The sequence below is a fragment of the Ammospiza caudacuta genome, chromosome 11, assembly GCF_027887145.1.
Source record: "Ammospiza caudacuta isolate bAmmCau1 chromosome 11, bAmmCau1.pri, whole genome shotgun sequence".
Lineage (NCBI taxonomy): Eukaryota > Metazoa > Chordata > Aves > Passeriformes > Passerellidae > Ammospiza > Ammospiza caudacuta.
The window spans coordinates 11,386,414-11,411,093 of NC_080603.1; the positions used below are offsets into that span (position 1 = coordinate 11,386,414).

The window sequence follows — 24,680 nt, forward strand, 5'->3', positions numbered from 1 at the left end:
TTAAATACTTCTGCTTACTGTACTGACTTAGATTGATTTTTAACATTGGAAATTACTACTGGAAATTAAGTTTTAGCAATGAGGAACAATACCTGCAAACCTGATTTGAGGAGCAAGTAAAACCTTTATAGAGGCAGAGATTTCAAGAAGAGGCTAGAGCTGGATAAATCCTGGCAAAGAACAGAGGCACCAATGCAGGGGCTGTTGAGCTCAAGTGAACTGTGGGGGAGGAAAAATATAGATGGAGAAATGGAAGTTTTGGGATGTGGGAGGCTTGGCACATGTTTGCATGAACTTTCTGCTGCTCTGTTAACCAGGCAGGCAGCACAGCCCATTCCCAGGGGCCCTATCAAACTAAGGTCTTTCCTTTGTTTTTTTAATATTTTTTTTTCTTTTTATCCAGATGGCCTAATTTTTCCTTGCAGGGACAGACAATCCTGCAGACTTTTTCCACTTGTAACTTCTTATCTCTGGTTCTGGTGATGACAGCATGATGGCTACCACTGTGAAAAAGACATTTAAGATTTACCCAGCAATGGAAAGGAACCTTTTGGAAGGGAAAAAAACCCAACCAGCCAATTCACAAAAACCCCCAAATAAACAAAAAGAAAAAAAAAAAAAAAGGGGGAAGTGAGGGAAACAAAAAAGAAACAACTTCCCTGCTCATATCCTCTCTGAGACAGCACTAGTGTGTGGCCTTCAGAAATAGAGATGGACGTACAATGAAAGTCATTAGTGGAACAAGAGGAACTGCATGCACAGGGAAACTCTGTCCCCCAGCCTGGCAGAGTGGCTGTTCCTGAGGTGCAACAGGGCAGGGCAGGCCCGTGCAGGAGCCTGGGACAGAGAGCCAGGATGTTCAGAGCTGGCTGCGGCCGTGGCGCTGCAGAGGAAGCTGCAGAGGTGGCTCCGTGCTCTGCCATGACGTGCACAGCCCTGCTCAAAGAGCCTCCCCTCCATCCTCTGACCTCAGCAGCAACACCAAAGGAAGGAAATGTGTGGGGATTTGGGAGGTGGAAGGAGCTGAGATCACCCTGAGTGAAATCCAGCCCAGTGAGCATGGCAGCATCACCAGCGGCTGCTGCCAACCTGGACCTTCATTCTGAGCTCTCAACACTGTTCCCAAAATAAGAGTTCACACAAAGTCCAGTGACACAGGCAAGTAACAAGCCAAAACATTGAAACACACTATTGTTTTAAAGTATCAAACATTTTAACAAGTATTTATCTTCTGTGCTATCAAAATACTCACTATCCTTTAATAATCTATGTCTAGCCCTGACACTACAGCTCTTTCGTGCACTAAAAGAACTTAGATTTTGAAGACTGGGAAAATTACACTGTGATGAATGGCAAAACTCTCTGAGTGTCATTGTCAACAGGAGTTCCCATTTTAGTCTGGGAAAAAGGTAAGAACAATGCAGATTGGTCTGCAAATCAAAAAGGCTCTGAAATCAACACTATGGGCACACCACCATTTTCAGGAGTTATACAGGAGGCTGTGGCTTTTTCACATTGTGATTAATAAAACCCATGTTTCATAATTACTTACAGATCCTGTAAAAACCCAGCCTGCAATACCTCAAATAAAAACTCCCTCAGATGAGTAGCAAGGGTTTTGTAAGCTTACTACAAGTGACAACTCCCTCTTGTGTATCTAGAAAACCTCAACAGGAAAGTTCAGAGACACCCACATGAACACTGTATTATCACAGACAAAATTAACTACATCATTCACTGAATAAAATTGCAATTTTCCTACACTGTTGTTTCATTTTCATTTCTTTCTCACACAGGAAGATCCCTCCTTCTGCCCCTGCACAGCTCCTACACCTCTCCTCTTTCATGGGGACAGCCCCTCTCTGCAAACATGTTTTGTAAAACTCATCCACATAGCACCTTTTTTTGTGGCAGGATCACCTGACTTAAACTCATTTCTTAAAGGAGAGCTGACAATTAATATTTATTTACTTTCTGCATTTTTCTTTACATATAACTAGAATTTTATTCCTATAGATACACACACACAAATAAGATGTATTTGTGTGCCCATGCCTGCATTCTTCCTGAAAATGCTGACTTGAGGCAAATCAATATGGGATTAAATACATCACAGTTAGGTAGTTAAAGTTCCTCAAACTAAATGTAACTTTGAATAGCAAAGTGATGTATCTCCTTATATTTCCAAATGAAATGTGGGGAAAATCCCAAGCATTCCCATTTGATCTGCATATTCAGGATACAGCTTTAGGAAAGGTGATATTAGAAATGTTTTCATTATCTGTAAGGAAGAAGAATTTAATTTTGTTTCTAGTAAAGTGAATGTTTCTTTTTGCCAAAATTGTGGACCATGAGGACAATGCTGACTGGCATTAATACAGCAGACGTGCAGCAAACTCTGTGAGGAATGAGAAAATTCAGAATTTGGAAGGAAGCAGCATGATAAAGGAAGTCAGGAATACTTAAAACAACAAACCACTGAAGACAATTTTATTATGGCTTTAAAAGTTTCTGGAAACTTATCTTTTCTTGGAACCTGATTTAGTTCCTCAGGCTGCTCCTGCCTAAGAAAAGTTAAGGTGGAAAAAAAATCCAGAAGGAAAATATACTAATACAACTACTGGTATAGGAATAATCAATCCACAAATATTAACTTTAAAATAAAGCTAATACTTAGGAGGTATAAATTAATAAAGGGACTTAGACATTAATCAATCATAAAATGTAAAATATTTATTCTCTTTACAGGCATAAAATACTTATTAAGGGATTATTTATTTGCCTTGGTTTTATTTTGTTTTAGATTTTCATTTTGCAGTTTCAGCAAAACACAGGTGGTCAGACATCTTATTTAAAGTCAATTCTTCTGCCTCACCCATTGCAATAACATTTCAATATCAACAACAGGGAAAGTTTTGAGTTCCTGAGGAATGCAAAAGCAGTGTTAAGAGAACTCAATAGAGAACCAGAGGCAGAAGCCCTCCACTACAGATGGACAGCACCACATGCCATTGATACTGAAAGCTTTCCTCAGCAACATCGGCCTCATCAGCTCTTTTGGATCCATAAACTGATACTGACCAGGCCATTGAGTCCTCTTGGTGTGCCTCTAAGTAATGTTTATGGTTGCTTGAGGAAGGGAAATCTGATCAAATGCCCAAGCTGTCTTTCTACGGATTTTGGTAAGGGCTGGGGGGGAAAAAAACCTCATCCTTGAAGGGCTACAGCAATGAGAGGGCTACAGGTGGAGGAAAAGCTTTCCTACTTTCCTACTGCCACCAGTGGGAAACACACAGCCAGGAAGAGACAGACAGGATATTAAGGCATTATCACAGACTTCTGACAACCCTTAACAAATGACCTTGTCTTGTAGACAAGGCCATTTGAAAACCAACAAGCACCCAGAAGAAGGAGACCAGAGATCATGGATCTGAGGTCTTCAACAGTTTCAGCACCATGTCCTCACACTGCACCATACAAAGGAAATTGGTTTTCCCTCCAAGAGCAGACCCCTCTTTTAGAGCTCACCAACTTGCTCCAGGTCTTTGTCTCAACTTGCTGAATTACTGAGACAGTGAGCAGTCAGAGACAGCTGATACCAAAATGGCTTCAGCATGTGGAGCTGGACATTCCCTAGAGTCTCATCAGGAATTAGGCATTTGGTCCAGGTGACCAAGAGTCAGTCAAGGTAGACACCTTCACTGCTCATACTGTGCTATATTTGAAGCAAGACTCCTTCAGTGAGTGAAGAGTTGGCTTTTCCACAGTTCCCAGACAGAGATGAAGGCCACCAACTCCACTCCTGTGCAACTATCCCAAAGTGCTGAACACCTGCCATGAACACAACAGGCTGCAGCTAGGGCAGGAACACCTCTGCAATTGCTGCGGGGGACAGCCATCACAGATCTTCACAGAACCCTGTGCTCAGTTTTGCCTAATTTTGGACTGGAAACCATCCCCTTCATAGAGTTTAATTTATTGTGTATATATGCATAATTTTTGTCTTTGTGGCAAATTGGAACATATGCATTACTACTTTAAACAGGGTCTTTACCCTGCTACTCTTCCATGCACAGCCTTAGTCCATCAGTACTGCTTTTTTCCACTGCTTTGCTCCCCTGTCCCCCTGCCCTTGGCTCCCTGGCAATGCAGAGAGAGCTAATAGCACTCAATATGTGTTTTACCAGGTTGCATTAGCATCCCCTTGGCGTGCTCGGCTGTAACGATTCCCAGGCACCATGCACCGTGTTCCATTTTTAGACCCTCCACTTTCTCTGCAAAGCCATGAGCACAGTGCTGGCCTTGCAACTTGTGAAACCTTGAAATAAAAAGCAGACCCCAAAGTGCTGAAAGGGCAGTGAGGCTTCTGGGAAGGCAGATAACTCCACAAGCTATGTTATCTTTTAACACTGCTGCCAGATTAACAAAGATGGCAAAGTTCAGGCAATCTGAGCCGGCAGTAAATTATTATTGCTCTTTTCAAACCTGCTGAAAAGAAATAGGGCCAGCCTGTAAAATGTCACATTGCATACAATTCAACAGCTACTTTTCTGCCTAATTTTGGACTTAAGGGTTTCTAATCCCTGTGCTTGTCTGTGGCTGACTTTTCCTCACAGTTTTCCCTTGCAATTATAGCACATATGAAATACTTTTTCAGACCAGAAGCAAGGTGTGAAAAATCCCAATCTGTGAAAAAAAGGCTGAGAACCATCACATTATGGGCTAATCCTAAGTGCTTGGAATTTAACTCTTTCTCAAAGCTTGCCAAAAATTTGGTTTCATAAACGTGTTTTGTTAATTCAAATGGTGAGCTATTTTGCACATCCATAATGAAAGATGGGAATGTTCAGGGGTTCATCTAAAGTAAATTCCTTTGAACAGTGCAACCAGCTCCTCTAAGGTCCTTCAAAATTATAAAACCAGTGACAACACGAAATATACCTGAGGCAGCAGGATGAGAAATCTCCTACAATCTGAAATCAGGTATGGAAACAATATAACTGTAGGGGTTTTTTAAGGGTAGAGCAATTTTTCACTCCTGGTGGGCCTTTAACTGTCAAGGAAGAACTTTTTGAACTTTCTGTTATGGTAAGGCCAAACAGACTCTAAATACTGACAATAAATATAAACCCCTAAACACTCTTCACACTGCACCTACTCCTCATGTGTACACCTCCAAACGAGATACATGCCTTGTAATAACACCTAAGAGTCTAAACCAGTGCCAATTGGTTATCTATTTTTGGAAAGGCATCAATATTTTCAAAGTGCAGAGCACATGCAGATCATGATCATTAGCAGTGATGTAAAAATACCAACATCAATAACAGTGGACTAGTGGTCACAGGGAATGCAGCTGGAAAACAGCAAAATGACAGGCTAATTCAGTGCATTTGCATTTTTTCTAGAAACAAACATCTCATAATGGGCAACTGCAGGCATGTTGTTAACCCTCCCCCCTCCTACTGGCCTTCAAAATTCAAACTGATTCAAATGACCTAAAGCACATTAAAAGAAAAAAAATGTTAATTATAAACATAGCAAACCTCCCCCAGACTCTTGATTGCATTTAAAATTAGATACTCACCTCTCTAACAAATAAATTTTCTGCTTTTTGTTCTGCATCTTCAGGTACAGAAGGATACAGTGTCCTGATTTCCAGTGAAATTGTGTCTATCTGACAATAAACAACAAAAACAAAGCAATTTAGTCAAAGCCAAACAGAAGAGCAGTTGTGTCTCAGGAAGAGGTTAAGAACCTTGCATTTTCCAGTTTGTCGTGCAGCCAACACACATGCATACCAACAACTGCAACCCAGCTCCTGCCCACACACACCATTCAATACTATCAGCTAAGGCATTAATTATGAGCAAGAACAGTGTTCAAGTAGATTTCTGGGAATAAAACAGTTCCAAGCAAAGTTCCTTCAGTGTCTGAGGTTTCTGATAAAAAAAAGTCAAATTTTCCTTACATCCTCTCCCAGACATTTGTGCCAAATCCAACAGTGATACTTGCTTCCTCCAATTCCCTTCTCCACCCCATGTCTTTTTGGGGAGGAATGTGGAGACAGAATGAAAAGCTTTGACTCAAGAGGAGCAGAGTGGCCCCAGGAAGCTGCAAAACGACGGCCACAGGAGAGCTCCATGGCTGGAAAGGAAGGAGAACCAGCAGCTTCTTGGAGGGACATTCCCACCTGTGGGCACAGGCAGCAGGACACTGGCACTGCCTGCAGCCCCTTCCAGCCTCCACAAATTAAGCCCTATTTCTGAAAGCAGCTGCTGGCTGAGCTGTCTTGTCAGGCCCCAGAGCAGGAAACCACAGAGAGAAGTGGATCTCCTCAAGTTCTCCACAAGGAGCCAAGCTGCTCTTGGCTCCCAGCAAGAGGCCAGGGCCACCAGCAGTGCCTGTGTGACCCTGGGGCTGGCCAAGGCAGCCGCTTTGCACAGGGCTCACAAGAGGAAGCTTTGGGGTCTTTTCAATTAACCTACAGATCTGTCCCACTTATTTTCTCTGCCTTTAAGAGAAGACAACCAAAATCAATGCCCAGGAGCCCAGATTATGCTCTTAGTTACAATGGAGTAACCCTGTCATTCAAGATGACAGACAAATCTGGTCTGCCAAACACATTTTCTCTTCCATTACAGAAAGACCCACAGTTTCCAGAGGAAGGCCTGAGGCATACAACTGGTTTAGTATGAAGAATCACCACGTACTAATTCCATGAAGCAGCTTGCAGTGCCTCCTGCATCCCTGGAGGCTCTCCTCCATAGCCTCACCCTCAGAATAAAAGGTGATGTTTTCTCTCCATAAATTGAAGCACCCAAACTCTACACAAGTGCCTGGATATTATTGACTGCATTTTTCCTTAGAGTTTATATGAACCACTCTGATTTCCCTTCATCACTTTCCACATGAGTAGTTATGAAAAAAAGGCACATATCACTCAGGCAGAAACATCATGGGATTCCCCAAACTTCTGCTTCATCTGGAGAGCTCAGAATACAATATGATTAAACCATGGCTCTCACAAAAATGATGGGGGCCTCATAGACACCAGAAAGAGAAAAAAATCCCATTGTTCTGACAAACAGAGCACAGTTTCCTGAAATGTGGGTTCCTGGACTCTACCATCTGTGTCACCAATGCCTGCATGAAGTGATTTTCACAATCATTGAGTCTATGAGCAAAAGAGACAGAAGCTAGAGGAGTATGACTTTTCAGACCATGCTTAGTAATAGATGTCTGAATTCTTGGTTACTTAGGGGCTTCCCAGCAGTACTCTCAGTCTCTGAAAGGCACCTCATTCCTTTTACTTCACACACATGTGACATTTTAAGCGGTGAAGTTTTTTAAGCAGTCACGACAAGACACAATCCCTGAGCACAGCTGGAAAGCCTAGGGTGCCCCCGTGGCCCCTGATATGGAGCTTGTCATGCAGATGTAATGCACCTTGTACCTCACAGTTACCCTGCCATGGTGGTAAATAAGCTTCAGAGACCTGTTCTGCTTACCCACAGCAAAACTTGCCTGCTCCACATATTGCACAGAAAGTAGTTTCAAGTATCTTTTTTTATAGGTAAGACATAGAACAAGTCAGTTTTTTTACGTAATACAACACTTCTTGACAACCAATATGAACACACTGACTGAGAGAGCTAATATTTGCCTTAGTGGGGCCATTTGCCTCCCTGTCCTTACACAGCCTGTTAAAAATACTGTAGCTGAATACGACAGGTAACCCAAGCCCACTGTTCTGCCCGTGGTACATTCCCTGTCCTTCCCAACAAGGCTGCACTTGAAAGAAAGAAAAGAACCACAGCCCTACAAACCTAAGAAGCCAGGTAACACCAGGCTTGTTGCCTTTGTAGACTTTGACAAAGAATATCACAGGTTTATTTACAAAGAATTGGGACATGGAAAATGTTGCATATTGTTATATTTAAACTCGTGTTAAAACTACAAAGAACTTCCCTTCTGAGAACTGGTAATGTTTAACCACTTAGCTGCAAAAGTTTGGCCACAAAGGCTCTTCCTGTTCATAGTTGATTACTTTCAAAGTTAAATTCTCTTAAAGGCTGATCAGGCATGGTGTTATTCACCAAAACTGCTTTATTCAGAAAACTAAATTTCAACAACAGAATATGTGCTTCTGAAACAGTCACCCAAAAAATCAGAGATTTTATTTATAGAATTCAGTATTTATAAATATGCTGTGAATTCAGCCTAATTTTCTAATGCTTAGGCAATCATGGCAATTGTTTGTTCAATCTAGAGACCAATTACCCTCTCATTTGTGCATGCAAACTGTGGTAATCAAATAATGCAGGTATCAGCCTAAAGCATTCAAGTCTATAATTCATCTGAATTATTTTAAATTTATTTTATATAAATATCCCATAACTAACCATGAATTCTGGCACTGCCAGGCTTTCTCATTTGCACAAGCTGTTGGCCTCAGGTGTTGGATGAGCTATAAGGTGCAATTTCACTATGCACCTTCTCTTGCCACATTCACATTCTACAGTGAAGCACAGAAGTTAATACTGCTCTTTCTCAAACGCTGATTAGGAATAATGATTTCAGGCAGTGACTGCTTCCCAGTGACATGGTGAATTTAGCATTTGAAAATGGAATTCAAATTCCATTAGCCATTTCAAGCATTTTCAGTCTCCATCTATTCTGAACAGCTTTTAGTCTAAAAGCACGTTAGCAGTGGTTAAATCTTTAGAGAGATGCACCAAGAACAATGATATTTACTTCCTGCAAAGGCTGCCCTTCAGAGACACCTAACTACACACTGGCTGACACGCTCCTCCCTGGTAATGCTGAAGTTCAGGCTCTCTAATGAAAAGCTGCTCAGCCCCACTTTCATCCAAGTAAACAAATTTACTAAACGTTACCAAAAAGGCAATGACATAGTCCATCAAAATAAAAAAGGCTGGGATGCAGCTATGCTTTACAAATACCATGGTGCAGAGGCTGCTCTGGTACAGGGCTCCCTGACAGGCTGCAGCCCCAGCACAGACCTCACCACCAAGGAAAGCAGGAACAGAGCATATTTAAGAATAGATTTTGCCCCATCACTCCCTGAATGACATTCAGGGTGAGCAGCTATGCTTTGCCCACAGCTTGCTTTGCTGACTGTATTAGCTGTCTCTGTTTACAGCTGGAGTGCCTCCCTAGGAGCCCAGATGGCTCTCACTGTCCTGCACTGCCAGCCCATGCAAACTTGCATGTCAAGGATACCCATAACCCCAATAATCGTGACAGTAATGGGCTCAATTTCTGCTCCTCTAGGAATGAGCAGATACTCACATGGAAAGTGGGAGCTAAATCATGTGCTATTTGAAATAACTCATGATTTCACCATTGTAAATCTTCTGATTTAGAAACAACACTCAGGTTTCCAGGGGATTTTCCAAGGGGTCTCTCCAAGGCCTGCATTCCAGCTGCCCCTATGGCACACACATTTCATGTTAAGAGACAGTGTCCTTGTCTTGCTGCCTCCCCTTACAGATGCATTTGATTCTGCTATGAACTTCTGTATCCAAATGAACAACTTTTGTCCCTGCACAGCATCTAGAAAGCAGAGGTTTCACAACCTGAAAAACAGGGAGATTTTGGCTTTTGTTCAGAGCTAAAACAAAGAAGCCTGGAAACAATTATGCCTGCAGTGATGGCAAGTACAGCAATTTCACAACTCAGCCCCTCCTGTTCTAGGGCCTCGGTGATGCTTGGAGGGAACGGGGCTCCCAGGTGGGCTTTCAGAAGCCCAAAGAGTCAGGAGCACATCAGACTGAACTTGAATGTTTTGCATTATGCAGGCAAGTTCTGCCATCTTACACCTGTCCTAAATTTAGGCAATGAATTATTGTTTCTATTGCAGGTTGAAAACCAGGCATTCAGCCATATTTATACAAATAGTTTTAAAAGTCTGAGTTCCGCTTTTCAAACAGATTTAGGAAAGTCATATGTGAGAAGAAAGAACAAATTCTCATGACCCAGATAGTTTAACGTGCTTTTATACCATACAAATTTAAGTGACTATTAAATACTTTAATCTACCTTTTTCATACAATTAACTCATATTTAACAACATAGTATTAACATATTTAGTTACTAAACCTCCACACAAGAAAAGCTATTAGCAAAGGAGTGCTGATCCTGCCAGCACTCCTTGTCACTAAGGAAGTGCAGTAGTGATTTTAAGCAAGTCTTCAGATTCCGGAGATTTGAAAAGAGACTGCTGGGTGTTTGGTAAATTTCCAAAGGATGGAATAAAAGATAAAAAAATATACCTATGAAAGGATCCAGGAAGTATTTCGTTTGGATGTATGACAGTGCTTAGGAGCAGAAGTACAGATGTATGACAACAAATCCAGGTAACACTAAGATGTCAAAAGTTAAAGATGGGAGTGAGACCAACATGAAGGAAGGTGTAACACCTTCATGCCTTCCTTTCTGGCAAACACACTGGAGAAGTGAGAAATAGGAATCCCAGACAGCAGCAGCTCCAGTTGTCAAGGAGAGTGCGGCCAGGTTTGGGGAACAGAAGGTGAAGGAAGCACAGCAACCCAATGGTGAGGATGAAAACTACCAGGGTCATCACCAAGCTTTTTATAGGTACAACAGGAAGTCCACCAGCTCCTTCCCACTACCAACAAGAAGTACAGTGTGAGCTCTGCACTGATGTACTGCTGCAGACACTTCCACTGGCCATTATTTCACAGCAACAGAAGGGAAATTTGTTCATGGGATCCAGGAACAGGTGAAAAATGAAGCTGAGCTGATATGCTTTTTCTGAAATGAAAAATAGACCTTAGGCAGGGAAATGAGTTATAAGGAAGTAATTGCTAGGAAAACAAGAAGTGGAACCAGTGTGAATCAAATATTTTTTATTTTTTTAAGGGGTTATTAAGCACGGTTACAAAAGAAGTGAAATATCTTTTCCCCAACTGGAATAACACCAGAAAAGGCATCTGTAATGTATATATCTTGCACTTTCTGTGGAGATGCAGGGAATGGAGGAATACAGTCTGTTAGGCTCAGATTGATATAAAGAATTCTCTGCTGTTCCACAGACTTCACATAAGATGTTGGAAATTTTTGAACCTGAAATTCCAACAGCAAATGACCAACAGAAGTCATGTGAGAATAACAGCATTCTCTCTGAATGCAAGTCAAAAAGAGAAACAAATCTGAGATGAAACAGCTACAGTAATTCACCCATAAGTGACGCATGTGGTGAAGATGACAGATCCAAAAATAGCAAATCATTATTAAAAGCAGAATTTTCTCCTATGTTCACTACTTCAGCCAACTCTTTTGGTTGGGGTTTTACTCTGAAGAGGCTTTTGCCCATAGGATGTGCTCACCCATAGGCCCAAATTGGGGCTGTATCAACACTGAGACACGAAGTCTGCAGCAAGTGTAACCATTAGGAGTCAAACAGAGCTGGCCACCATTTCCTTGGGCATTATCACATTAAATCCCACTCAGAGCCAGCCTGGGCACCTCCTAATTCAGTCAGACATGGATCTCTTTCTACTCAAATGGCTGACCCAGACTTTTGTGCTCAGGTAATATTGCAGCAGGAGCGACCAGGACTGTAAATAGATACTTTGCAACTGGAAAACCTGCCTGGGACAAAAGTCCTGCAGTCCTGTCTGGTGACAGAGGTTCTTGCCGCTGACACGGACTTCAACAGGAGATAACAAACATGAGAGAGGTTCATGGCAAGGATATGGACCCTACCTACCATGGCCTTTGCTCTTCTGTGAGCACAGACACCTCTACCATGCAACTACCTCTCTCATCTGCCTTAATCTATTTTTTATTATTTCTTGAATTAAAATAGATTGTGCCAAATAGCTGCAAAGCATAACACAGAGGAAACAAAATAGAACTAGCTTCTAAAAATCCAGGCAACAACTGCTCAAAATAAAATGAAAATAAGGATATGAAAATATGCTTGCCAGAGGTCTTCAGCAGTAGGACAAGATTCTTCTTTCATTGAGATTTGCTCCATAGACTTGAGCTCAGTTACGCTAAATCAAAGGGCTCAAGGGCCTAGTGACAGCACACAGTACGCCTAGTCAGCTTTGTAAAGCTAAGTTTCAATTTCATTAATTGACAAATGTGCAAAATGGATAAAGGAATTAACAATAATGAGGAAATCTATTCTGTTTAGCTTCTCTCAATCCCATGAGCACATTAACTCAGTTAATGCCACCAAGGAAATAGAGCCATTTAGCCAAACAAAGCAGTCTATTAGATTAAGCTGCCCTCCTAGGACAGCAGCAGTGCCATGAGCTGATGGGAAGGGCCCTCACAGAGCAGTTACAACTGGTCACAAATTGAAATGTCTTTGCATTAGAGAATGCCTATTCATCAAAACCTAAATGTTATACAAAAAGGGGGTGATTTGCACAAGTGGAGGTTCAATGCAGGCAATGTGCCCAATGAGCCTGGCAACACAGCTCCCCAGGCACCCTCTGAGCTCCCAGCACTGCCCCTGGAGAGCTGCCTTGGCCCCCAGGCTCCCAGTGTCATCTGCAGTTTGCCAGGACAAGCAATGGGGAACCCAGGATGAGGTCAGGCAGCTCTGTGGCTGTGGGGTCAGGGATCCACTGCTCCTCAGTGCTCCACCATGAGAGTTTCCTCAGCACCAGAGACTTTATCTAGTGGCCAAATACACCAAACAGAACAGGATCAGGAGTTAAATTAGACTAAATTAGACTATAATAGTATGGAGAGATTCTAAGACTGGCCAAACTAATACTGTGCTGAGCAAACAGACAAGTATGCATTATAGGTAACCTGTTTAGTGGGTTCCTGAACATCTGTATCTGGGAACAACCAGGGCTTCAAACTTTATCTAATCCTGAGCAGTAAAGTCATGCATATGTAAATGTAGAGGAAAAAAACCCCAAAAGCCAAGTGAATTTGATGGAAGTATGGCATTATGCATGAGTTAAGGAAATCTTAGAGAGCCCTTGGACAATTTCTGGTTCTCCCTCTAGCAGTGGAGATTAAATCAATGGACAGCACAAACCTAGGCAAAGGAACAACGTATATTTGCCTTGTACTTACTGAAAAGTCATCATCAGGGAATAATATCAGATCCTTGAACTGGCTGTCCCCAATATTTTTTTCGATCTCTGTGATAACAGCTTCATAATCCAAAGGCTCCAAGAGTTTGGGTTTTTCCTGCTGTGGAAAAAAAGAAAAGATTAAGTGATCTCTTTACACACAATTTGCTTTCCTCCCCCTTCATAAACTGAGACCTGTGGCATTTTTGCTTTTGTACACCAAAGCATGAATAACTTCTCCTTTCATTCCATTCTGCTCAGCTTGCTGTATCTGAGCTCATGCATGAGAGTGAAGAGAGGAAGTTGGGCCACTTGTAAGAGCCACTCTCCACCTCAAAACTCCAGAGCAATCTGTCAGCTCATTACAGAGACTGAAACCACCACAGCAATTCACCTGGAAGTCTCAGGAATTCTCTCTCTCTTTCTCCATAAATACATCAGGAAAATTGATGGACACAGTTTGAACATAGATAGAACTTTAAGCTAATGCCTTTCAGAATAAGAAACCTACTTTTTCTTCACTGTCTTACACATTTCACCTTTTGAACTGCTGGCAGCTTGTGAAAGCCACCATATTGCTTTATTGGTAATAATCCAAGGTTATTCTCCTGGGATAAACTATCTGGCATCCACCTCCACAGCTTCTCTTGTCAGAAAGCAGGACTAGTTTCATCATAGCAGAACTACTATTGCCTGAAACAGCACTAAAGTAAGAAACCACCACAGGAAAAAGTAAAGTCACACTGTCTTGAAATACAACCCAAAAATAGAAAAAGAGAAGCCTGCCTGACATGCTAGAATACATTAAACAAATGAAGTCATGTACTAGAGTGAGAACATTTGCTCAATTCAAAGACGTAAGCATCAGGAAGAGTGAATGAGAAAGGGCAAGAGAACTGCCAGAAGGGATGGAAATTAAAGTGATGAGAGAGAAAAAGGACATTATGGAAAGCAAATGCAGAAACATTTACTGTCTTAGTCTGATTCAAAAGAGGACATTAGATAAGTAGTATTTTATCCATTGTTCTTTCACTGGGCTATTGAAAATGATATAAAATTTTCCTCTGTCTTCCCTACATCAAAACCAAGGTGCATTGAAAAAGAAAGCTTTGACATCTCCATAAAACAACTTTCTCCAATGAGATTGTCTCTCATATATGATTTTACGTATCTCATTAATGTATGATCCATTACACATATAATGATTCAAATATAACAGTACCTCTCTCTTTTGACTTTGTCCTAGAAAGTTCTTGTTTATTCTGTAATCTCAAGATCTTTTATGAATATTGTTTCCCTTCTATACTGAGTCCAAGACTTGTCATCAAGAGCATCTATGAATAGCTTAATTAAGTATCAGTAACACAGCCACACAAATTAGATTAAAACACAGGAATACACATGTTCTAAGAAAGTTGTTCAATTGCTGAACAACTGCTGCAAGTATCACAAAACAACTCAGGACCTCTGCAGGTCATCTACTCCAACTCCCTGCTTAAAGCATCAAAGCTCCACCAAAGTCTGGCAAGGCAATTAAAAAAATTTATAACTGCTCCTTCAGCAGTTCAATCTATTACCTCTCTTCTTGATCCATTAACTCTCACACTTCCATTTGCACACTAAAGAGCAATAAACTTCTAAAAATCATTACAATTTAGCATTCACAGGCCACAAACACTATCTACTGATGCTGAGACATTAAAGGATTATAAAAGAGAGGCAAGATCAACACAAAACAGTAACAAATCAAATAAAACCACTTTAATGTTTGATTTCGATTCTGCAGCAGGACTGGATTCTGGGTTTGTGATGTCCAGTTAATACAAGGAGCCCTACCAGGACAAAAGATTTCATAATAACCCAGCCACATCACCTTAAGCTGTTCCAAGCCAGTGGTTAGCCCCGGCCTGCCCCAGTTGACACACAAATATCCAGCCCTGCTCAAGGAGCTCTTGGGCTCAGTGTCAGCCATACCCTTAGGGAGGTCTCTCTGCCTTCTGCTGACAGTGGCTCCCCACAGGAACTTAATGGGGTCACTTGGCCACATCACCATACACAGCTTGCTCTCATTCCCTTCCAAACTCTGTTAAGACACTGCAGTATCTTTTTGACAGGAGTTTCAGACTTTTTGTCATTAAACCTGTCATTGCATCTATTTATTAAATATTAATTTAAAAAGATACGTTTCAAGGAGTTAGAAGCATGAAGAGAAAACACCAGTGCACACTCAGTGTACCACTGATTTTGGTAATGATACCTAGGCCTGAACAAAGTTCACTCAGTTCAAATTCAGCAGAAAGCAAACTGTTACCTTCAGTAGGAAACTGTATAGCAACCATTTACCAGAAAACTAAAAGTAAAAGAAATATATGCACTGACATTTATGAGCCACCAGTGCTTCATCCAGGCATTTTTCCTATGTAGTGGTTTCACTAAAACATGAACATTTTCTACAGAAAATTTGTGACATTGACTACACTGATAACCATCCCTTCCCAGAGCTGATACTGTCAGGCTAATGATTCTGCAACAATCTCAACTCTTAGTAAGACAGATATGCCACTGAAATTATTAAATCTCTGCTCTCCAAAACAAGACATGTGCCAACACAACCTAAATCTTGGTCAGGCGCTCTTTGGAAACATCATGAATGGCAGTTTTCAGATTTTCCTAAAAAAAATTAAGAAAATGAACGACATAAGTAGTCACCTTCCTACTGAAGCTGTAGACTAGGGAAGAGCCAGGAAACCCCAGAAATTTTGGGACTTCTCTTGAAGTATGGGGAAATCCCATAAAAATGTGTACATTTGCAGGTTTTCTACGCCTGTGGAAACCACCTCTTTTTTCTGGGGCTGGCAGAAGGAAGAGGTATTCCTTCTTCCCCATGGAAATCCCAGTAAGATTGGGGTGAATGCAGCTACATCCCCTCCAAAGTTAAAATTCTTCAGATGCTGGGGTGCAAGCGGAGGCAGGGGAAGCTATGCCACATTGCCCTCTCTTTGCTCTTCAGAAACCAGCAATGCTCACAGAGCCATTGCTGAATTCTGCTCTAACACTCCAGGGGAAAACTTCTCTTTGGCAGCTGCAAGGTCATTTACATGAGACAAAAATACAGCTCGAGAAAACCCCGGAGCAGAGGAACACAGCAAGCGTATGAACATCCCTGTTCCCACAGCACTCATCCTCCTGCTCTCAGTGCTGTAAAGGGCATGATCTGATGGAAGCATTTCAACAGATGTTAACAGAGAAGTCTTTGGAGAAACATTACACATCTGAACTAAATACAAGTAGATATGACATTATCAAACCTACAGCAAAACTTTTCACTGAAGCACTTCAATGTTTATGCTGATGTTTTCCTACTGATGCCATAAAAATTGCTTCCTTCCATGTCAGTACAGCAGAATCCTGTGTAAATGCAATACTGTATTATGCCAGCTCCCATAAATCATAGATGCAAGTAATAGCCCATCCTTGTCAATACACAGGCTGCAGAGATAATTTAGTCCATTCCCTGCCAGCATCAAGCATGATTGTACAATAAACATGATGCCTCTCTCCATCAATTCTGCGTGTTCTCACAGGCCAGAAGACTCTGCTGTGTGGACACTGACTCCATGCTTTGCAGAGCCAGTATTTTGGACTTGGCAAGGCTCAGCAGTGCAGTGCTGGCACTGCAGTTGTGATGGGAAGTGGCAGCTGGGTAGTTAGCAGCTTATCTCTGCGGGTCTGGGGGGGCTGCTCGGCTTTTCCCTCCCAAGCAGACAGAAGCAGTGATGCTGGGATTAGCAAATTCCTCCCTGCAAGCACTAGCAGAGATCTGTAAATGAGTGGGGCTGATTTAAAGCTAATTTAATAACCACAGCACTGCCTCTTATCAATTTAACTTGTCTGTTCTTTTTGGAAACAGGCCAACCTGGCAATCCGTGCCAAAATCGAATTATGCTGGCTTGGATTTCTGTAATGCTTTTTATATTCTCCATCTCAAGTGAGTAATGAATTTAGTTGTGCTGAAATGGTTGTGAATACATCTAGTAAAAAGGCACTCTCTGACTCCTCACCTGCTACAACATCTCAGCAGTGCCATTTACTTCACACCCTGACAGTGTAGTGCAGCTTTGCATGTTGCTGAGCCAGCTTTTCCACACTCTTTTGGAACACTGGAGAGATGTTAAATCAGAGCCAACACCATAAGAGGACAATATAGTTTCACAGGGGTGAAACCAGCCAGATTCCACCAGTGATATATGGCTTCATTGCCATCATCTTCTAGTCTAGGTAAGAAAGGATTATATTTCCCTGTAGTAATTATCCAAAATATCCACATAAATGATATTACAGAATCAAATATGGTACTTGACTTGCCTCCAGATGCACAGACATTGTGCACTGATGTTAGCAGCCATCTTTTCTTCATAATTATATCTCATCCTCCTAAAGCTGTATTTCTGTGAACACTGAAGGAGGAAACGATGTAACAGAGACCAACAGTCTCTGAACAGTCATCCCAAGAACTTCCCCATTCTAAAAATATGCTAGACTAACTGCTTTGATTTCTGTGCTTTAATGTCATATTATTCCAACACCAAATCATGAATATCTAGAATTTATTGAATTTAATAGAGATGTTTAAATTAATCCCTTCTCTTCTATGCAACAGGAAAAAGAAAAAAAAAGGAAACCAATAAACAGAAAGAAATTAAGTTGATGAAATTCAGTTACCGGGACTTCAGTTACTCTAACCTTATCTTTGTGACAGGAGGATCCATGTTCAAAAAAAGAATCAAAACTGCTATGATGGCCAGATTGGTAAAGATCAAGCAAGACTCAGATTTTCTATTTCATCCAAGTTATGGCTTGTCAAAAATGACAATTTATTCTAATATACATTTGAAATACTGAAATGGGCACTTAGACGAGAAAAGGCCACTTACTAAAACAAAAGCATCATCTTCCTTCATTTTTTAGACTTAATGATATTATGAACCAAACCCAATCTCACCAAAATTCACAAGAGCAAATTAAACTGCTTTCTAGGATGACACCAACCTGAAGTGCTTCTCACACTCCTTTGTTCTTCTTTTCCTTTCCCCAGTTAAACACTGTGTCTCTGATATAACACGTCTTTCTATGTTTTCATATGGTTAATATATGTAGCTAATTGTATTCCACCAGGGCAGGCCAACTTCAATTCAATATTTCTTTGCCAAGTCTGTCGAAACAGAAGCCAAAGAACAGCCAGAGCTCCATGACTTTTGGAGAAAATGCAGCATAAAGGCTGAATTTAACCCTGTCTCAGATATGCCAGAGATCCAGCATGCCCAGCAGTTCTGAGATTTGCTACCTGAGCACTCAAGGAGCTGAAACTGAGGCCATAAAACAATTTGGGTTTCAAAGAGTCGCCAGAACTTTTGCATTTCTGTAGGACCAATATATGTCCCTATTCACAGGGCAGCAGAGCAGTTTGGTGCCTGGGGTGAATTCCAAGGGAAGGATATCTCCATGGGGTGCACCTTTTCCCCACCAGAGCATGGGTGAGCAGCCCAAGAGCCCACGTACTCCTGGCAGGGAGTCCCACAGCAGCCCTTGCACCCAGGGGCACAGACAGCACAGCCACTCTGGGATTAAGGGGTCTCCAACAGCCTCAAGCAGCTGAGCTGGGAGTGACAGCAATCACCCACTCAAAATGCTTCACCCCACAGGCCTGCCCTCCCAACACACTCTGCATCACCTAACAGATTTCTTTTAAGGAAAATAAGTTTTGCATTTCAAGCACAGGGCAGGCAATTCAAGGTCTGCAAAAGGTGTCTGGGGTATGGATGGGAAAGCACAGCCAGAACCAGAAGGCAGGTCTCTCCTTTAGATTCAGATCTACTCTTCTTTATGACTGCTTAGCCTGTTCTGCATCTATTTACAGTCAAGAAACTCTCTGGCCACATTACAAAGGCTTCCTTTGGCTCAGTATGTGATCCACAGTCAACAAATTTATTAAAATTAGTGGTACAAAGAAAATTTTCTTTGACACACTCTCCTCCCACTTTAAAATACATTCACTTGTCAGGTCCAAAGTGTTTAATTTGTCATGACTTTGAGTAAACGTTGGAGAATTGCACTTGGAAAGAATCCAGTCAGGGCTGTACAGCACCACTAATATACTCTTCAGTGTCAGCACTGAAGCCAACGTGCCAATAAATTTCATTAAAGGGTTTTCCAGTTCCCACACGATTCTGCTACAGAGAAAATCACAAAGAATTATGAAGAATCCAACCCCCAATTCCTAGTGCTTCAGAAATTACTTGCCAAAATGCTATAGTACCCATCAGCTCAAGCAGAGCAAAAGAAAGGAAACCTGTTGAAGACCCTTCTGAGTATAACAGAAGTGAAAAGTAATTTTCAATCTTTAAAGCCTCTTTATTAAAAGAGAATTCTGATTGATACCAGTAAGTGACCTGCTTCACTAAATGAGAAATGCAGCTGGGATAGGACAAACCCTAATTGCTTACACTACATTGTTTTATGGATCACAATCTCTGTAAGCCTACTTTGCATTATGTTCCAGCTTTAAAAATTATTGTCAGAGAATTCAGCATGTCCTAAAAAACAGAAACACCTCTCATGTGGATGAGCTAACTCAAAACTTTCCTGTCACCTGATGGTGCAGCTGGAGCCCTTGGAGCCTTTGGTGGCGCACGGAGCTGCCCCAGCACAGCGAGCAATGAGCGGCCGGGCTGAGGCTGCTCAAACCAACCACAGAGAGCTGTTCTCAGGCAGCTGGGTGTGACCCAGTCCTCCTAGCACCTCTTGTTTCTCAAGACAGAACTTATCCTTCCTTTCATTATGAATTTTGAAAGCTCCAGCCCTCACAAAGCTCACTCCCTTCTGGTTAAACTGTGGAAGACACACAGGACTGGTGGTCCAGCAAAGCATCAGCTGGGGGGTGAGAGGAGATGCTTTGTACTGTCTGACTTAGCCACATGCATTTCCTGAATTCTGCCCCCCAGCCATGATTGTGCACCTGGGACTGCAGCCTTGAGACTCTGGAATGTCCATATTCATGGACTAGCACCTGGCCTTTTAGACAGTTGATAAAATTATCAGTACAATCTGCAAAGAACATTCAGGGTAACACAGCAACAACTTACTCATTCTTTCTCCTTATGGAATATATCTTGAAACTCTTAGGCAGGAGGTTAAAAATTTTCATTTAATCATGAAACTACTAAAATCAGCCACTGGCAAGAAAGTGCTAAGTTTTAAATTTGGATTTAACTGGTTGGCTTCTCAAAATGTCAAGAATAACAGCTTCTAAATAGTGAGGACTTCTGAAGCCTAGACTAAATATTTGTCCATAGGTCACCTCAGGGGAAAAACAAGAAAGTTTTGTAAAGCATGGTAAGGTTTTTTTTTAATAATTTACATAGACCTCTAACCTAGCAACACTCGGCCACTTTCTCTCCCTTTACCTGACTTAAACCTGGAAAAAAAAAAGTGCAGTTTTAGCAACAAAAGGCTTTCTTTGAATCTTCCACACAGAATCTATTCATGAAGAAAGCAAGCAAAAGCTAAAGATGCAATTCACTGCTCTTCATGCAGGCATCTGAAGTGACAGGTAGGATGTGGTGGAAGGGGACTGGGCAGAAGGGATGGGAGCTGCGGGGAGCAGAGAGGAGCTGCCCACAGAGCTGGAGTGTTCTGCTCAGGCTCTTGCCTCCTTAGTGATTACTGCAGCCCAGGGAAGGAAAAGGGCACTGTCCTGCCCTGTGCACCACAAAGGGGATGCTGAAGTGAGTCTGGTTCAGCTCTTCTGGGAATAGGCTTTGCCTCATATCTGCTTCCTCCAGCACAGTCTCAGGCAGGCAGAGCCATGGCCTCAAGCAGAAACATTAACAAAACCTGCCTACAAGCTGCACACAGTGGATTTAACCAAAATTTGTCAGCTTTCAGTATAAAGTTTATGTAAACAGCACTTCCGAGTCTGTTGGAGCATGTGCACACACACACACACACGTATATGTATAACTTCACATAGAGAGTCTTTGTAGGCTCAGGAAAATCTACATTTAAAGAAAAGATACTCCTAATTTTTTGCCCTTAAGCAGCACTCTTAGCAGAGGCAGAAGCCCAGCTCTGACACCTATAGCATCTACACAGCAATAATAGAAGTGGATAGAGCACCAGGCAAACTGGTCCCCTCTGTCTGTGCAAACTGAATGAATTAGGGAGACAGAGGGCTCTACCCATGGTTATCAGTGTACAGGTTCAGGGAATTACAAAAAGAAGGATGTGCCAGGCATTCCTACGCCAGGTTCATCCAGCACAAACCTGCTGCTAAAATGGGGTAGATTTTACATAACACCATGCACAGCATGGGACTGTCTTTTAAACAGTTTTATTTACTTTGAAACTTAAGATTTCTTTCTAGCAGACTTTGGTTTTAGAATACTTAGAAGAGTTTGCTTTTCAAGGACTGAAGGGAAAGCTCTAATGTGTGTTCATTAGATCACGCTCTGATGCTGAAGACTTTGATCACTGTTGTATGTCTGATGAAGCTGCAACGCAGTGCAAAGGCGTCCATTGTTCATTTTCCATTAAAACCTAAAATTTAGATGTATGAAGACCTAGACTTGTTGACTAAGCAAACAACTCTTTTGAAAAGGGCTCAACCACTTCAGAAGCTCCTGAAGAAAAAACAACTAACTAAAATGTTTGCATTAGCTGTAAATAAACTTTTCAAAGATATCATTTAACTTTTAGAGTACTTGGTAATAAGTCACTGTCCCATGGGGCAAATCTCATGTATGGTGTTCTGCTTTATTTTACTCAGTGAATATACCTCTTTCTCTACTTGCACTGTGGCTACTTATTTCTTCACAAGTAATAGGTATTTCTCCTGCTATATATCTGAGTAAATTATTTTAAGTATTTCCACTGAGGCTTTATCTGTAAAATTAACATCACGTGTACATGACCACTATAAACTCAGCTCTCACAATGACGTTAAGATTTGTAACTGTTTCCTTGACATCAACTCCCCTCCCAGTCAATTATCTGGCTATCAACGCATTTACACGGGATGTAAAATGAGAGCAAAATCTGGTCAACCACACAGAACTCAATCATCACCCTACTAACAATTAAAGCTAATCAGATAATAATTAGTCTTACAAATAAAGGAGCTTCCAGCCAATAATCCGAGTCCACCTACAGAAATCACAGGTCTAAGAGTAGTATCTGAATAAATGCACTCTTTGAGTAAGGCCCCATTAACAAAATCCTTTACAGCTGCAGTGGGAGCTGACATCACTTTGAAATCTCTGTGGAGGTGCACAGGGCTGATGCACGAAGGAGAAATTGGCTGCTGGTTGATAGCAAAAGGTGCCTGTAGGCCAAAGATTTAACATGCTCCAATTATGAAATATTGGGCAGAAAGACACAGATTGCAAGGCACAAAAGTAAAGTCAAGTGTGCCTGCATTTCCTGAGGGCTAAACAAACTACAGAGAAATACATCTACAGAGTAATATGACACAGTGACCCATCTTAATCTATCTTATGTTTGACAAGAACAGAAATCAGCACAGATTCCCCTGCAGAGCTGAGCTGGGTAGCTGACATAAAGGAGCCATCCATGTCAGGGGAAGTGCAGCATGACCCACAAGTTTCTGATGGAACAGGCTTGTTTCCTATTTCCAATTACAGGCAACAGGCCCAGGGTTACCAGTGCTCTCTATGTTTTAGGTCAAACTACAATGCATAGTTGATATTTGTATTTAGCACCACTAAATTGAATGCTCAGTTTCTGTTATCTGAGGATGCACGCAAGAGGGAACAAATAAACTCCTCTTTATCTGCAGGCAGGCTGCTGGCTTACTGTTACCATTTGGACTTTTTTCTCAGGTCTCCTTTCCTGTAGGGCTGCAACCACTTCTGGTGAGCACTAATAAAGTACAGTCAGGATTTGTACAAAAATGACAAAAATCCCTCCTCACCAGGATTTAAGAGGATAAGTCAAGTAAGCAGTGCCTACCTCCTACCAAAGCCCTGTGAACTGCCAGGGTCAGATGCCTTCAGCAGCACCAGCAGCTGATTCCTGGGACCCTAGACCATGAAGCTCAAATATGTAACTTCTTTGACTGCATGCCAATAGCTCAGGGCAGCAGAAACTACACCATAAAGTAGTCTTGTCAAAAACAGCCACTTCCATGTAAAGTACCCATCCAAAAAGGCAGCTAGTCACAAGCAAAACCCAAACATGACTAGATGAACCACAAACCATCTTAACTGGCGACCAAGTGTTACAACTGCAAAGTTCTTTTCCTTCCTATTTAAAAAAGAAAATGAGAATACTCTTCTTGGTTGTGTTATCACTGATTCTGTTACACTGAACATGCTGAAAAACCTCAAAAGAGCCCTCTGCATGCACAGGCAAACAGCATAATTGGATGAACAAAACTATGGGAGAAAACCAAACACCCCTTGCCTTGAGGAAAAGGATTCAGTGTCTCTTCTTGGAGAAGCCATTAAATGTTTTATGAGCTAAAGTAGACTTTGAAGAGAATACACTGAAAACCAGTACTTGCCTAAGACTCGCCAACAGCAGGCTCTAAGCATTTTACCTCTTGCTGCTTGCAGTTTCAATTTCAGCCAGGAAAGCTGAGGCACAGCGCAGTTAACGTGAGCCTCCCCGTGCCCCACAGAGCAGCTTCAGGAGGCTCAGTCCTGCCCCAAAGCCATCAGTGGCAATGCTGCTGTGCAGCCCACGGGGGAGAACCTCACCCCAGCTTTCCACCAAGGGTTCTGGAGCTTTCTCCAGTGGCTCCCTGCACTGTCTTCCTCCCCTTCCTGGCCTTGAGAGGTGCCCATCACAGATCACGAACTCTGAAACAGCACAGAGGAACTTTCCACTCCAGAAGCAGCACTATGAATTTTCATGGAACTTCCAGGCACTCGCTATAGGTGCCAGAGAGATTGTGAAACACTGCTGCTCTCAGAATGTTTCTGACCAGCAATGTGAGGCTATAAAAGTCTCCCTAATGTGCTTGAGTTCTATAAACTCCTGAACTCGCTGTGCTTCAGTCTCAGTCTCCAGTGCCCAGTCCCTAACCACAGACTGAATGAGGCTTGGTGCCTCCTACATAAACAACAAGCAATAAATCCTACGCTTCCCAAAGTGTAGTCCTAAGACTGAGCTGCAATTTCCTAGCCATTTCTCAGAAGAGGTGGAAGAAGGGTGCATACTCACACAGCTTAATCTTTGAATTTCTCCTTGGTTCACTCTCCTAGTGGTCCTTCTCTTCCTCCGCAGCTCACTGGCCTCCCTTCTGAATCTCCCCCGAAAGCTCATTGCATCCGTAGGAATTGAGCAGCCAACAAATATCTGTTTAAAAACTGTGCTCCTACAACCTCCTTCCTTCAGCAGCCTCAGCACAACAACTGGAAGCTGCACATGCTGTTCAAGGCAGAAGTAGGTCTAAAAGTTACATGCTGTAGCCACAGTAACTGAACAGAAAGAAGAAGAAAACCAGCAATAACTCATTTCTCCCTGTGAACAACAATCTGCTATTAAGGCAAGAGCGTCTCATTAAACCAT

General features: G+C 41.9%; 1 protein-coding gene across 1 annotated transcript in view; it reads right to left on the reverse strand.

The window, feature by feature from the left end:
- The window catches only part of DOCK10 (dedicator of cytokinesis 10), a 141,980-nt gene that overhangs the window by 73,435 nt on the left and 43,865 nt on the right, over positions 1 to 24,680 (reverse strand). Inside the window, exons 2-3 of the mRNA XM_058812233.1 lie at positions 13,093 to 13,212; positions 5,588 to 5,677 (exon numbers count right to left, since the gene is read on the reverse strand). Of these exons, the coding sequence (XP_058668216.1) occupies positions 5,588 to 5,677; positions 13,093 to 13,212 (210 nt within the window). The remainder of the gene's footprint in view (positions 1 to 5,587; positions 5,678 to 13,092; positions 13,213 to 24,680) is intronic.